Source organism: Lathyrus oleraceus, chromosome 5, assembly GCF_024323335.1.
Source record: "Lathyrus oleraceus cultivar Zhongwan6 chromosome 5, CAAS_Psat_ZW6_1.0, whole genome shotgun sequence".
NCBI lineage: Eukaryota > Viridiplantae > Streptophyta > Magnoliopsida > Fabales > Fabaceae > Lathyrus > Lathyrus oleraceus.
The window spans coordinates 113007424-113023522 of NC_066583.1; the positions used below are offsets into that span (position 1 = coordinate 113007424).

General features: G+C 38.1%; 1 protein-coding gene across 1 annotated transcript; it reads left to right on the forward strand.

Annotated features, from left to right (window-relative positions):
* The first annotated feature begins 13765 nt into the window (after window positions 1-13765).
* LOC127088105 (protein MAIN-LIKE 2-like) lies at window positions 13766-16099 on the forward strand. The gene is made up of 4 exons (XM_051029015.1): window positions 13766-13911; window positions 14013-14722; window positions 14807-14897; window positions 14982-16099. Exons 1-4 carry the CDS (start codon window positions 13852-13854, stop codon window positions 15462-15464), a joined length of 1344 nt encoding a protein of 447 aa, XP_050884972.1. The 5' UTR covers window positions 13766-13851; the 3' UTR covers window positions 15465-16099.

The following is a 16099-nucleotide window of genomic DNA, read 5'->3' on the forward strand; positions in this document are numbered from 1 at the left end:
CAGTCAACTAAGGGCTTTGAGGTGGGGAAATAAGTTGAGACACCTCAATCATGTTCAAACAAGGTCTATTTGTCATTCTAAACATCTATCTTGAAGATTCAAAGGTCATGGCAAAAGTTACTAAAAATGGAAAGTGACCTGTAATTCAAAGTTTCCAAATTTGGCAAGTTTTTGGTCCACATTCAACTTGACTTGTCAATGTCAAAGAAGTTTCAAATGGATTTTTGGTGAACATGAAAGTTGTAGATCTTTGTCTCCCCTTTCTAAAAAGTCCTAATCATGTCCATATGTTGAATGGTTGAGAGGTTATGGTCATTTGATCACAAGGTGTGCATGGAAATTCAAAATGGCCTAACTTTTGATACAAAGCTCCAATTTGGTCCATTCTTTTTGCAAAATGCTCCTCATGTTCAAGGCATCACAAATTGACATCACTTGGCTCAATTGTGCAAAGGAATCATGGCCAAGAGTTCATTATTTTCACACATGTGCATTTTGAAGAAAATATTCACAATTCATTTTTGGCTTAAGGTGCAAGCAAAATGACATTTCCATCATGACCCTTGGTTGATTTGGAGTGGATTTAAGCCCTAGCATAGGAGGGATCATGCGCATTATGGCCACATGAGCTCATTTTGCATTTTTGCAAATGGCTTGAAAACTCCTTAATCTTGATTAACAAATGGAAAGTGTGATTAGTAGTGTGATTAGCATGGAGTATATAAGCCAAACCCTAATCCTAACAACCATAACAGAACCAATTCAGATCTGAAATTTCAAAACTCCCTCCATTTTCTCTCACTTCGAATTTGGATTTTCTTCACACAAACTTCATATCTCTTTGCATATTCTTGTTCCTGGTGCAATTCTGAGCAAGATTCATCATTCACTTGAAGCAATTCATCAAGAAACCATGCAGATCAAGAGCTTCCTCATGTGGATCGGATTTTGAAATTGAGGAGAATTCAAGTGGTTTCAACCTTTGCTTCTTGCTTAAAGCTTCATAGGAAGTGTAGTGGAGAAGATCTGGAGCTTTTGAGCACTTGAGAACACGAATTCAACAGCTTCCATTCCAAGGTAACTTCAAATTCATCATCTCCTTTTGCTGATTTCATGACATAAATGTGTAGATCTTGACTAGTGGAGCATGTACATATGTTTAGATTTGAGTTTGGCTTAGAATTGAGCATGTAGTGATGAATATAAGTTTTGATTTCATAAATGTTTTGCTTCGATCTGGAAAATACATGAGGAATTAGGTGAAATTGATATGATATTTGGAATGTACATTGAAAGAGGATTTGAACGGTATAGATTTTGTGCATTTCTGGAAATTCTCACGGCGGAGCTACTGTGCATCTCGCCGGAGAAGACGACCGGAGACTGTAGCTCCGGCGTCTGCATCAGCTTAGGGTTTTGCCTCGTGTGCTTCCATGTGTACGCTGCGTGGATGATTGATTGGCTGAGGATGCATTGACCAGGCCACGCGTTATGTTGAATGCTGATGTGGTGTGCCAACGCGTTTAATGAAACGCAGCGCTTTGATGTTTGAATATGGACCGTTGATTTGAGCGCGCATCAAGATCGTGTGGTTCTGATATTTTCTGAGTTTATTTCAAATAATTCTTTTCCCTCCATTTCCTTTTAATATTTCAATTATTTTGTTTGTTTTAGAAAATTCATAAAAAAATAGAAAAATGATCCAAATTAATCCCAATTTTTTTCCTGGTTTTGTATGAATGTCTATTTTTTTTTATGTTAATTTCATGAATTGTTGATGTCTGGTTTGTGATGTGTGAATTTTTGAATCTATGCTATGCCAAATTGATCATGTGCATTCTATGCTTTGTGAAATCTTCATCTTTGAGCCAATTGATCCCATGTTTTGCATGCTTGATATTCATACATGATGTGAATTTTTGATAACTGGTTTGGAATTTTTCTCATATGCTATCATTATTTTTGACACATAGAGAATAATGTGACAATTTGTGTCACATTTTTGACATTGAATTGTTACATTTTGGTTCATGTATCATTTGAACCTTTCTGGATTTGATCTTTTGCATAATGTTTGTTCATGACATGAGGAACTTGCATAAAAAATCTCAAAGCCATTGCATGCATTTCTGTTTTGATTTGAATTTTCTAAATTGGAAGTTCACTTTGTGCATATTTTGTGATCATTGCATAGCATAGGCCATTTGAGATATTTGCTTATTGAATTGATGCTGGTCCTTTTAAGGACATTTTATGGAATGTTTGAATGTGCATTATATGGAAGATTGAGTTCTGTTTTGATCATTTGGTTTGGTTTTGAACTTAGTCTTTGTACTAGTGTTTTGTGCATAAACTAACTGTGCTTTGTGTTTCAGGTTTGGACATTCAGCATTGGTGGTTGATTTGTTCTCACTTTGTGAGATGCAAATGATTTGAGTTTTAACATATGTTTGTTTTGTAGGTTCTAATTGATGTGCTTGAGCTCATGAGTTCATTTGAATGCTTGGGCATTGTTCATTGGATTATGTAATTGTTGGAAGGTTCCACTGTTTGTCTGTTGGTTTAATGACTGAAATATTAACTGTTTAGTTTTTGTACAGGTACATTTGTTGCTTGATTTTTGCTCTTGCTTAAGCTTTAGATTGTGGTTGACACACCACTTAGGTAGTTATCCTCTTACTTCATGTAGTCTGGAAGTCCTGTCACCTTTTTGGCAGGCATTTTGCTGGCAAGTCCTCCTTCAGAGGCTCTGTTTGTGTTTGTTTACAATTGTGCCAAAGACCTCCAAGTGAGGCATGTGTTACTTGATAAGTCCTCCAAGAGTTGAGGCAATTGACGGATAAAAGGGATTAGTAGTCAATCCCCCGTTATTCAGTGAGTCGTTCTTTATGCTCGCACTACGTGCTGATGCTTTTGAACATGTACCCAAGATCTTTGTCCAGTGTCTGTCAAGTGGAATAGGATCTCACTTTCTGGATCCCCACGTTTTCTTTGTCATGAGCTCACCCTGGCCAGGGTTAAGAGCATGAGGTCTTATCCTCATTTCCATTTTGATCAGCTTCACCCTAAATTTCAATGTTAGTGGTTAAGAGCTCACTTGATTACCCATTAGAGTTTGGCTTGTTTGTTGAGGTTGATATGACCCCTCTTGACTAAAGCCCACCCATTGTTTTGAGCCTCTTGTATGTATATAGTGTGTGATATTTTGTTTACTTGTGAACTTTTGATGTGTGTGTTCTTGAGCTAGGAGGTTCCCTTTGAGATTAATTTGAAGATCATTATCATGTTCATCCATGTGGAAGTTACAAGATACATTGAGGATCTCTTATGAGACCTCTGTGATTGCTTGTGCTTTGTGATTGCTTATTCCAAAGGATGGGAGCTTACTTGGATCAACTATATGATCTCAAGAGAGGAACTCCTAGTGTGGTTTCATTTCTTAACCATCACCTTTTTGTCTCTATAGGACTTACCCTTTTTCCTTCATTTCTCCACCTTAACCCAAGCCAAAATCTTTTTGTGCAAACATTTGACTTGTTTTCAACATTAGAAACCTAAGCCATATGCTTTTGATTTTCAAACTTTCTTTTCATAATACTCATTTTGAATTGAACTTCTAAGTCAACTTTGACCATTTTGTATATACTTCTAATTGGTAAATATAACCCATTCAAATGTTCTTTTATGGTTTCAATGTCCACTTCTTAATCAAATTTTTCCATAACCTTTAGCTATTAGGTTTGAGTTATCTTTGTGGTAGATGTAATACTCACCTATGTCCTTAGTGATGGACAATGAGCCTTCCATGCTTATTATAGGGTTAACCCCTCACTAGCATGTTGAAGCTATCCTCACATGGTGGACTTGTGGTTTTTCAGGTTGAGTTTTCTCCCTTTGATAACAAAAGACCTTAAGGCTTTTGGACCAATCAATCCACTCATTTGTTTTGAGATTTTTTACCCGAACTACGAGGTTTTGATCCTAATATTTTATAAGAGGGTACGTAGGCAATGGGTTTATCCATCCAAACACAAAATGTAAATAACTTGTACATTCTCTTCTCATCTCTTCAATCATGTTTGCACAAATAAAATTTCACAAAAACAACAACCTTTGCAACAAGTGTGAAAAGGGCTCCCTAGGAGTACCTAGGATGTTTTGGGTGCCTAACACCTTCCCATTGCATAACCAACCCCCTTACCCAGATCTCTGTTTCTTTTACTAGTTTTGTTTGTAAAACTTTTAGGTTTTTATTCGCTTTCTAACCATTCCTTTGGATAAATAGAAGTGCGGTGGCGACTCGACTTTGTATGATTTACCTTGGATTTAGTTAATATCTCTAATGGTAACGAATACACCGCTACATAATGCAATAAGGAAATCAGAGCTTTCGTATTTCAGCCCACTAGGGCTGAAAGCAGAGATAATTGGAGGCAAAAGAAGAGATGATTGAGTGATTTAATTGAAATGATTAGAATGGAGAGTGGAATAGAGTTGATAGTTATTTTATAAGAATCACACTAAAGTCTATGAGTAAAGGTGGATACGATAAGCAACGAGTCAAACATCTTGCACCCAAAGATATCCAGAATAGGAAAGCTCTAGTCTCATTCCTTCTTTACCACTTAAGGCTCGTGGCATGTAATTCTCATCTTAACTTCTAAGTGGAGATAGGAGAATCTTTGTAGTTGTTTCTTGTGTTGATGAAGACCTTATCAATCGTTCAATTCGAATTGCACTAAAGTCTATGAATAGAGGTGAATACGATGAGCGTCGGGTTATACGTCCCATACCTAAAGATATCCAGAATGGGGATAGGAATACTCCAGTTCCACTCCTTCTCTATTACTTAAGGCTCATGTCGTACAACTTGATTCATGATTGATAAGTTGTTCATGTAGCCCTTGCTTGTTGCATGATGCTTTATGAAGGGAGAGAGACTTGTCAATCGTATGGTTAGAATTGTGCTAAAGTCTATGAATAGAGATGAATACGATGAGTGTTGGGTCATACGTCCCATACCCAAAGATACTCAGAATGGGGATAGGAATACTCCATTCCCACTCCTTCTCTATTGCTTAAGGCTCATGCCACATAATTCCAACTTTGATTTAACAAGCTTTTGCAGTTTCCACCTTTGAAGCACTTGTATAATCCGCTACTTGGTATGATTGAGGATGCCTTGATCGAGAATCTGACTTGAGGCTTCGAGCTCCATAGCTTAGAAGAAAAGTCTTATTAAGTGACCAAGGATCTTTTGGTCACTCAACTTGGATTGTGGGATTATACAATTTCAAAGGACTTAATTGATCAAAACTACTTTTGATCAATCTAAATCATGGGTTTGATTTAATTGGAATAAATAGGTTAGAACCTAATCTAATGGTGGTAATTGTTAGAAACTATCCTAAGGGATCATACATTGGTTAATCAAAGTTGATTAGAAATTCTATGTTCAAATTCTTAAGGAAACATGCAATTATGTGGTTAAAATATCAAAATAACCCCTAAGGGGTAAAATGGTCATATCACAAAAATATTCAATTGTGAACACAAACTTAATTTCAATTAAAGTTTAATTAGAAACTACAAATTGATTAAGTTCTAAATTCTAAAATTAACATAACGTTCAAGAATTAGCTAAATTCTAAAATTAACTAAAATCTAACTATTTCCTAATTCCTAATCTAACTAAACTATATTAAAATCTAATTAGAAAACTATATAAAACTCCAATTAATTCCTAATTTCTAATTAAAATCTAAAGCCTAATTAAACCTAATTAAAATGCTAACAAAACAATTACCAAAAATATCAACACAAAATAAAATGGAATTAAAGGTAGTTAAAGTGGTAATCAAAATGTTGGACCAAGGGGGGTGTAGGCCCTGAATATAGTATGCAGAATTCAGCAAAAGGGGGCTTTGGGCCCAACAGAATGAGCCCAAATAACAATAAGTGTAGCTGGGTTCAGCAAGTATTAAGCAAACAAGGGTGTGGAAATCAAACTATTGGACTTAATGGTTAAGCCCAACAGAAATTACAAAGGGAAATGCAAAAATTCAGCAAACTCATTTGGTCTTCTCTACACATCCACTTCCAATTTTATGTCAAAAATGAACCACCACCGGAGCTTCGGCACCACCGCACCGGAGGCGGCGGAGTTGGCCGGAATCAAGAAAAAGCACCACTTTCTTACTCCTCTAAACCTCCTATATCCTAATCCCCCATCCATTCTAACCACAAATTAATTAATTATGGAAATTGAGCAATTAAAGTCAAGAACCCTAAGTACAAAATATGTAATTAAATGGAGGTGGAGGAGAATCAAACCATCAAACCTTAGGGTTTTTATTCTCCACTACACAAGCTACAATGTGGTATCAAACATTCAACAAACAAGCAAAGATGAAGATTCACCGACCTACAAGACGGAGGATTATCTTGGAACTTGTTGAAATTTGGAGGTGATGAAGATGAAGAAGAGAAAACCAGAGGTATGCTCAATTGAACCTTTAATCTTCTACTTATACTATGAACTCCTCATGTTCAAGAATCAACCTTGAAAAATTCTGAATTGAATTGTTGTTGTTGATGTTGATTATGTGAATGTAGGGATGATTATTGAGTGCAAGAGGTTTAGCTCAATTGATAACAAACTTCAATGTGAAGCTTGCTCCAATGGTGATTTGAGCTTTGGTGTAGGGAGAAGAATTGGAGAAGATGAAGTGAGAAAAGTTTAATTTGTAATGAGTAATTTGAGAATGATCAAGTTCTGATTTTTTGCTCCCCCTTGTGTTTATATAGGTTACAGGTTTGGATCAAATGGAGGTTTGGAGTTAGTTTTGATGTGGTTTGGAATGAGTTAAATGAGACTTGGAATTAGTTAAAATGGTTTGGAATTAGTTTGAAGAGGTTTGGAGTTAGTTTGATGTGGTTTGGAATTAGTTTGATGTGGTCTGGAATTAGTTTGATGCGGCTTGGTTTGGGACTTTATGATAGTTAGAGGATGTTAGAATAGCTTAAATTTGATGATTTGAAGTGTTGAGAATACTTGGTTTAATGCATGAATGTTATGGTTGGTTGTTGCATAATTGTGTAGAGATTTTAAGGTGTATTGATGCAAGCATTGGAGTTGTTTTTGAGTGCAAAGGAAACTGCATTATTGCTGAAAAATGTTGTATTTGACCCACTGTCCCAGGGTAAATCGGTTTACCAAGCATGTAAATCGATTTACATCATGAAAATTTGTTTTTTTGGCTACTGTCTCGGGGTAAATCGATTTACCAAGCATGGAAATCGATTTCCATAATCCAGAAATGTATTTTTTTGCCACTGGAGTTGGTAAATCAATTTCCCAAACATGGTAATTGATTTCCATCATGCCAAATGGTTTTTTCCTTTTGCTTTGATGCATGGGGTCATGTGTGAGGCATAATGGCTTGACTTTCTTTGAGTGAATGATTGAAATTGAATTAATGGGTCGTAGAAAGACTTGATCAAATGAACAATGAAATTGTATCAATGGGACTATAATTCAAAGCATGAATGAATCTTGATATTTTAATAAAACCATGAGAATAGTGGATGAAGTGGGAATGAAATAAGACTCAGATCAAATGGATCATGAGACCATGAGGTCAATGAAACATGAATGCAAACATGCCTTGAATAAATCACATAACACCATGAATTAGGGTTTACTAGGTTAAAGTTCAAAGATATGTATCAAACAAGAATCTTGAGCCAGGTGAGAAGCCAACTCAAGTGGTGTAATCGAGTCATGAGCCTCAACTAGGGTTTCCAACGCATCAAAGCAAGACATATGATTCATAAACCTCCCTAATCAAAATTAGGGTTTCGAACCAAACACAAAGCTCCACAAGCAACATCTCAAACCATGGACCCACAATTAGGGTTCAGAAGTCGGGTTAGTCAAGAATTAGGGTTTCAGCCAATAAGATGTGCAATACCACCTCCTTCAAGTAAAACCCTTATTTTTACCATCCATAAACCTTGAATCTACGATGCTTGTTAGCAAGTGTTAATCATGAATAAATAATGCACATGAATGAAATATGAATGAGTGTCAAGCCATAAGTTAGATGAGAAGTGAAAAGGGAGGGCAAATTTTGGGGTACAACAATATCCATCTTATAAAACTCCAAAATTATAACAAGTAACAAGTGTCACAATTATCATAATAGAGTCTTTCAATCATATCAAATAGAAATTCTATTTTCAGTCAATTCTTTATGACACTTAATGCTTTGGTTCTTGAGGATGTTGAGTTTAACCTTCAAGAATTAATTTATTAATTTAATTGAGAGAAAGAATGATAATATCCGTATGAGAGTCCAAATTTGCTATATAAATAACAACTATTTGAATTGAGTTAGAACCAATTCTTTTCCACTCAATTTTGTTCTTTGACCATATCTCTCCCCCAAACTCAATATTCTCAAGACACATTATAATATTTGTCTCAAAATATTCTTTAACTTAGGAATAAAGTTTATATTTCTCAATCATTTTAACAATTATAAATTGTCACAAGTCATGACTGAATTAACTATAATAATATTTAAATTTAAACGACAAATTGAATCCATCATTTAAAAAAGAGAAGAAATTATCATATTAAAACAAAACTTTATTCATTCACCAAATTTTCTTTTATGTACAAATTTAGGCTTATAATAACAATCTAAAATATTTTATAAAAATATCAATCTTCACCAAATATGTCATCTTTAAATTGATATATCTTTCAACACCATTGAACATTTGTCAATTCAAATACTATTGTCTTATTATTCTTTATTTGTCCTTATCCTTTGGGATTTTTTACCTAATTAACCCACATTTTCGAAGAAATTCCCAAAATAACCCAGTTTTCAAAAAAATTCCCAATATACCCCACTTTTAGAGGGAGGCGCCAATTGGATTGACGCCCCCTCTTAAAAATTGCAAGGAGGCGCCAATTGGATTGGCTAGGGCACCTGCCCTAGCCAATCCAATTGGCGCCTGTGTGTAATTTTTAAGAGGGGGCGCCAATCCAATTGGCGCCTCCCTTAAAAAAGCCTCAAATGAAAAAACTTCCAACATGAAAGTTGTATATATTTTCAAGACAATGAATTTGGATATAAATTTTTCAACATTTGGAATTATTTTGAGAAAGTTATGGGCAGTTGAAGTTGGACTTCTGAGTTTTTCAATTGTTATTAGACCGATAATGTTTTGTATTATTGCATGTGTTTCTTTTAGGAATATGAATTTTTGTCCAACATAAAATTTGAACTAGACATCTTAAATTTTCCAATGCACTTGGTCCCACCTCAAAATAATAAAAAATGAGTGAGTTAGGTCCCTGCGAACTTGACCCAAAATTAGGGTTTATGTCAAAATGACCTATAATGTTTTGAAATTAATGATGAGCTTCCAAGTTTCAAATGGATTTTTGATGAACATGAAAGTTGTTCATATGGAGACTGTTGTTAAAACTTGAATGGAGGCGCCAAATGGATTGGCTAGGGCAGGTGCCCTAGCCTAGGGTAGGTGCCCTAGCCAATCCAATTGGCGCCTATGTGTATGTTTTAAAAGGAGGCGCCAACTCAATTGCCGAGTCCCTCATAAAATGCCTTTTTTGTCTTATAAATAGATGCGTAGTGTGACCTATTGTTCCACAATTCATATAATCATTTGGCTATCATGTTTGGTGTTCGTCGCCGATACGGTAAGGTGATTTATGCGAGAGACAAACCTCAATTGCTGATGCTGTTTTGGAACATCACCACGTTAGATCAACTGAAGAGGGAGCTGGTTCAATGGTTAGACGGGAAAATACCAGAAGGGGAAAAATCAGAAGTATTGAGAGACTTGACAGTATCTTTGGTTGGGTGCGAATGAAGACTGATAAGGATGCTAGGGAAATGATGTTCGGTCGAGACGATATTAATTTGATTGTTGTAATCAGTTAGAATTATTTATGTTTTCAGATGTTTTGTACTGATGTTGGTTATGAAGCTCGTTGTAACAAGAACTTAATGATATATAATGATTGATTGTTACAGAAATACAATGTTATAAAAAGCATAAGATCTAGATAAAATGTTACAAATAGCTTAAGATCTAGATATCATGTTACAATAAGCTTAAGATCTAGATGCTGCTCCTTGATTGGGACAGTTGTTTTTGTTGTGTCCTGGTTGACGACAGATACTACATAATCTTATCATTTTATCTGTGGAATCCATCTCTGTTCTTATACGTGTGCTGTTTGGCCTTCCTTTCTTCTTTCTACGCATCTCTTCATTGTGCCAAACAATATCTCCTTCATATGGAGGCCAGTAATCCTCCATTGGTAGTACTGAAAAGCTTTTACTATATACATTCATGATGGTGTTGGCCTTGTACACATCAGATAAATGGGTGTAAGCGTCTTGACGAGTATAAGCGCATGCTGCAATGACATGGGAGCAAGGTATGCGGAAGGCCTGAAATTTTCCACAATCGCACCAACTTCTGTGTAGTTTAACCGCGTAGGCTAAATTTGGTCTCCCCTCGCTGTTGCCCATTGTTTCCTGGACGCTGAAATTTTGTCTATGACGGTCAAACACTGTTACAGCGTGTGTCGTAGCTTTGATGCTCTCCTCTTTCATGACCTTCATGCAACATTCACTGAATACTTGTCCGGACATTAACACTGCACTCCATCTTTCACCTCTGCTTGCGAACATAGAAGCCAACCTATAATAGGTTGATCTTACCAAGGCGGTTATGGGCAGGTTTCGAATTCCTTTGAAAACCCCGTTCATGCATTCCACAATGTTTGTTGTCATGTGGCCCCATCGACAACCACCGTCAAATGCTCTTGTCCACTGCTCTACTGGGATGTTATTTATCCATCTCCCCGCGTCTTCATTAGACAGTCGAATCTCATCACGATAATATTGAAAAGACGGTTGAGTTAAAGCATACCCAACATTCACCACCTTCTTGCGAAGATTCTTATCTTTTATAGCACGCATGAAGTTTTGTGCAATGTGTCTGATACAGTAGACATGTGTAGAAGGAGGATCATGCCATCCGTTGTCATGGTTGTTGTAGGCACTTTCGATGGCAGCATGTCTATCAGAAATCAGACATAGATTGGCTTGTGGAGCGACATGCGTTCTGAGATGTCGAAGAAAGAAACCCCATCCAACAGCCGTTTCACCTTCAACAAGAGCAAAGGCAATGGGAAATACATTGTTGTTACCGTCTTGTGCAACTGCCATGAGCAACGTACCCTTGTATTTTCCGTATAACCAAGTGCCATCAATTTGCAGGAGAGGTTTGCAGAAAGCGAAACCTTTGATGCACGGGTCAAATGCCCAAAAGAGACGGTGAAATATTCTATTACCTGTAGCACAAGTTCCGTCTGGCATCATTGTTGGCACTGTCTCCAGAATTGCCACAGTTCCTGGAACATAAGTTTTTAGTGCCCATAAAAACCGTGGTAATTCCTTGAATGAGTCCTCCCAGTTGCCAAAAACCTGCTCAACAGCCTTTGTCCTCGCAATCCATGCTTTCTTGTAAGATGGAGTATAATTATATGTTGTTCGGATATGGGATATAATTATACTCACCTTCACAGATGGGTCTTTATTTACCAATGGCAGAATGTCTCGACATATCAAAGCTGTGCTCAGTTTACGGTGATCTTGTTGAACGGTTGTTGCGACGCAACTGTGTGGTGGGTCTATTGAAGCGATCTCCCAAGAGTCATTTTTCTTCTTGTAAGATGCAGCCAAACGAAACTTACAAAGCATGTTACGACATTCGATAACATACCTTCTAGAATCAGTGCGTTTCACCGTAAAGTCAGCAAAGTTGTTCATGTGGTATTTTTTGATTGCCAAGACACATTCCTCTTTGGTACGAAACATGTCTCCAACCTTTAATTCGCCTACTGGTCTCGGATACGGATTATAGAAGACACTGTCGGACATTTCATCGTCGTGAAGATCCATATTTGTCATATGTTGAGGAGGAATATAGGCATGAGTAGGAGGTATTGGTGGTTGTTGAGCCTCATCTTCATCGTCGTTATTCAGGATGTGATCAACCTGTATCTCAGTCTCCTCTTCTTCTTCATCAACAACATCGACCTCTACTTCTGCTTCTGGGTTGAGTTCATCTGACCATTGTGCATCATCTGCAGCATCTCCACCAGCTGGATCCTGATCTGTTAGTTGAGACTGTTGAGACGGTATACATGGTTGTAGAGTAATGTACAACTCGATACAATCCATGCCTGAATGTTCATGACTAAGAAACATGCTTTCAACATCTTCATCGTCTCGTATCTTTAGGGGGAAAAACTTGTATTGACCATTCTCAAAAAATATAGGATTCTGATATGTCATCTTTGACACAATACTTGATGCTATAAAGGATTGTATTCTTTTTTTGAAATGCAAAAAGGTTGCATTTCTCTTCATCGTGACTCTAATGGTATCAGTGTTTCTAAAACAAAAACCATGAAGCTCAGACTCAAAAGTTTCACCGTTGCAGTGAACGTATAATGATGAAGATGACATTTTGGAGATGAAAACTAAGGCTTGCAAGTGCAGATGAATGTGAGTGAAGATGAAAAGTATTTTGCAGATGATAAGTATTAATGTGAGTGAAGATGAATGTGAGTGAAGATGAAAAGTATTTTGGAGATGAAAAGTATTTTGCAAGTGCAGATGAATGTGATAGTAAGACACTTAAATAGATGGTATCAGTGTCTCACATTGAAGCTAGTCTGAGATACCTTGTCAAGCATGCAAGTAATTTCTGAGATGAGGTGTCTGTCATGCAAGACAGTGTGAGTTGATGTGTCAAGCATGCTAGCTAGTCAAGAGTTGATGTGTCTGTCATGCAAGACAGTGTGAGTTGATGTGTCAAGCATGCTAGCTAGTCAAGAGTTGATGTGTCTGTCATGCAAGACAGAAGTGAGTTGATGTGTCAAGCATGCTAGCTAGTCAAGAGTTGATGTGTCTGTCATGCAAGACAGAAGTGAGTATTCAGCATGCAGGATACTAGAGAGCCACGTGTCAGAGATGACGTGTCAATCCTGCAAGACAGTGTGAGTTGATGTGTCAACCAGGCAAGGTATCAAGAAGCTAGTCATCAGCATGCAGGAGACAAGACAGACACGTGTCGGACACCTAAGATGGTCAGAGATGATGTGTCAACCAGGCAAGGTATCAAGAAGCTAGTCATCAGCATGCAGGAGACAAGACAGACACGTGTCGGACACCTAAGATGGTCAGAGATGATGTGTCAATCATGCAAGGTATCAAGAAGCTAGTCATCAGCATGCAGGAGACAAGACAGACACGTGTCGGACACCTAAGATGGTCAGAGATGATGTGTCAATCATGCAAGCCATCCATAAGTCATTTGTTCAGCATGCAGGAGACAACAATGCCACTTGTCAGACATGCAGAAGGTGGCGCCAATTGGTTTGGCGCCTACCTTTAAGGCTTGTACATGGTCGCCAATTTGAATGGCGCCCCCATGGAGTCAGTCCTCGAAACCAAGCATTCAGAACTAGCCTTGCATGCATGTGCCCTAGGGTGTCGCCAATTTGAATGGCGCCCCCACTTTAATATTGCACATGGTCGCCAAATGAGGTGGAGACACCATACAAACACAATTTTTCATGCACTCCTCCATTTGCCTATAAATTGATCCACTCCTTCAACAATTCTTCCACACCAACATTCTCACTACTTCATCTACATTTCTCACTACTTCTTTTACAATTTCATCTTCAACAAAATCTTCCATTTTCATCTACACCAACTCCCCAACAATATGTCTTTACTCACAATGGGCGAAGCACACAGAGGAACAGTTGCAAACATCGCGACATACGTAAGTTTTTTCTTATACTTCTTTTTTATGTTTCATCTCCACCAACCCCATTTTATTTTTAAATACCGACTTAGTCAAGTGTTACATTATTTCTATTATAGGAGGTCTCAAGGTTTCGAACTCGAGTCCACGAATTTGTCCCAATGGACCCGATGATTCAACCTTATGTTGAACTCGCCGGTTTTGGTCACCTTAGCAAAATTATGTCTTGGTCTATAGATAACAAGTTCATTCTAGCCTTATGCGAAAGATGGAGGCCAGAGACACACACATTTTGGTTTCCAACCGGTGAGTGTACCGTGACGTTAGAAGACGTCTACATGCTTTTAGGACTACGAATTGAAGGCAAAGCTGTTAATGGTAAGACCAACTATGCAAATTCAATTTGCATGGAGCTTTTAAACACTGATTTGTTAGATGATAATGCTAGGGGACAAGGTATACTACTTTCACGCCTAAAGTCATATTATAATAGTTTTTATTTAGATGAGCATTCTACCGAAGATGCTCGAATCATCAAAACTAGGTGTTACATTATGTTGTTACTAGGATCCTTTTTATTTCCCGAAGGTAGTGGTTCTAGCATGCATATTATGTACTTACCTTTACTTAGACATATAGATAGAATAGGTAGTTATAGTTGGGGATCCGCATGTCTAGCCTATCTCTATAGTTCTTTGTGCAAAAACTCCCACAAAGATACTTCTACATTTTCTGGATGTGCTGTTTTGCTACAAGCATGGGGATGGTCAAGACTACCGTCTCTAGCACCGGTCAATAGCAACCCCTTCACTTTTCCATATGCAAAAAAGTAAGTTGTTTAAATTGCTATATCTTTACTTCCTTCCTTACAGTTTATTACCCATAACTAATTTATTTTAACTTTTTGGTGTAGATGGTCGGCACGCGGTATGAATTACAGCAGATGTCCGAGACATTGTATTACTCAATATCGCAACCTGTTGGATCACCTTCGACCGGCAGACGTAAGTAAAATAATTTCATTATTTCTTCATATTATGTTGACTTTTTCTACATTCATTTAAATCCTATTGTCTTTAACATTTCAGTTCATTTGGCGTCCATACCTTAATATGGATCATGAGCATCAGATCAACCCTGAAGACGCAGCCGTATGGACAACATGCACACCGATAATACGGTTCACAACAGTGGAGCTGCACAACACCGACCGTGTGAAGCTGCAGTTTGGTATGGTCCAGAATATCCCAGATCCCCCAGCTAGCCTAGGAGAATGGCATATGCGTAAAGTGAACGACCAATGGAACTATAACCCTTGGCAAACCTTCGCAAGATCAGAGTGTCGCAAGTGGAAGCACCGTCATGACCATGTCTTAACTGACGCAGTCATGCCAAATGAGGTAAAACCAAGTCGTACTTATATGGCTTGGTATAGATCAGTTGGATTTCAATTCATCGCCGATGATATGTACCTCTACGACCCACGCCAGACAAGTTACACACAAGAAGGATCAACATCTAACCCCCAACAACATTCTCAGCCCGGTTACTCACAACCACCTATCCGATAAACTTTCCGTTCCACAAACACACAAACATACAACCAAAACATGCCATTCACCCAACCCCAAAACCAAGAACATCCCCCATACCACCACCAACAAATGGACCATCAACCTTCGACCGAACATCGCTTCGCACCCACACCATCACCCTACCAAAGTCGCCTTACCCAAAACACTAACCGCCCCATCACCTACCGTAGCCAAGAACCCCAAACATCACAATACCAAAACATCCCACAACCATATCTCTTCCAAACACCCCAACAACCTTTCCAACCTTTCCTAGACCCATCATTGTCACCCATGTCCCCCTTCAACCGTCCCGGTCGCCCATCCATGAGTCAACCACACCCCAACTTCTCTGGCATGGGTCATGAGCTCAGCTACGCCGGTACACCATCATTGAATACTGAAGACTATGCTGAGTTGGCTGAATACCTCAACGGATCTTCTCCTGTAGGAGGTAATGACGCTCCTGGACCATCAGATGAACAAACACCGGTGCAGAATCGTCAACGTGGGTTAGGGCCAAGGGTTAGGGTAGCTAGGGGATGTGGGACCGGAGGTCGGTTAGGTGATCCCGGTCATCACCATTAGGATTCTTTGTGTAAAATCCAAATTTTATTAATATCAATTCGTAT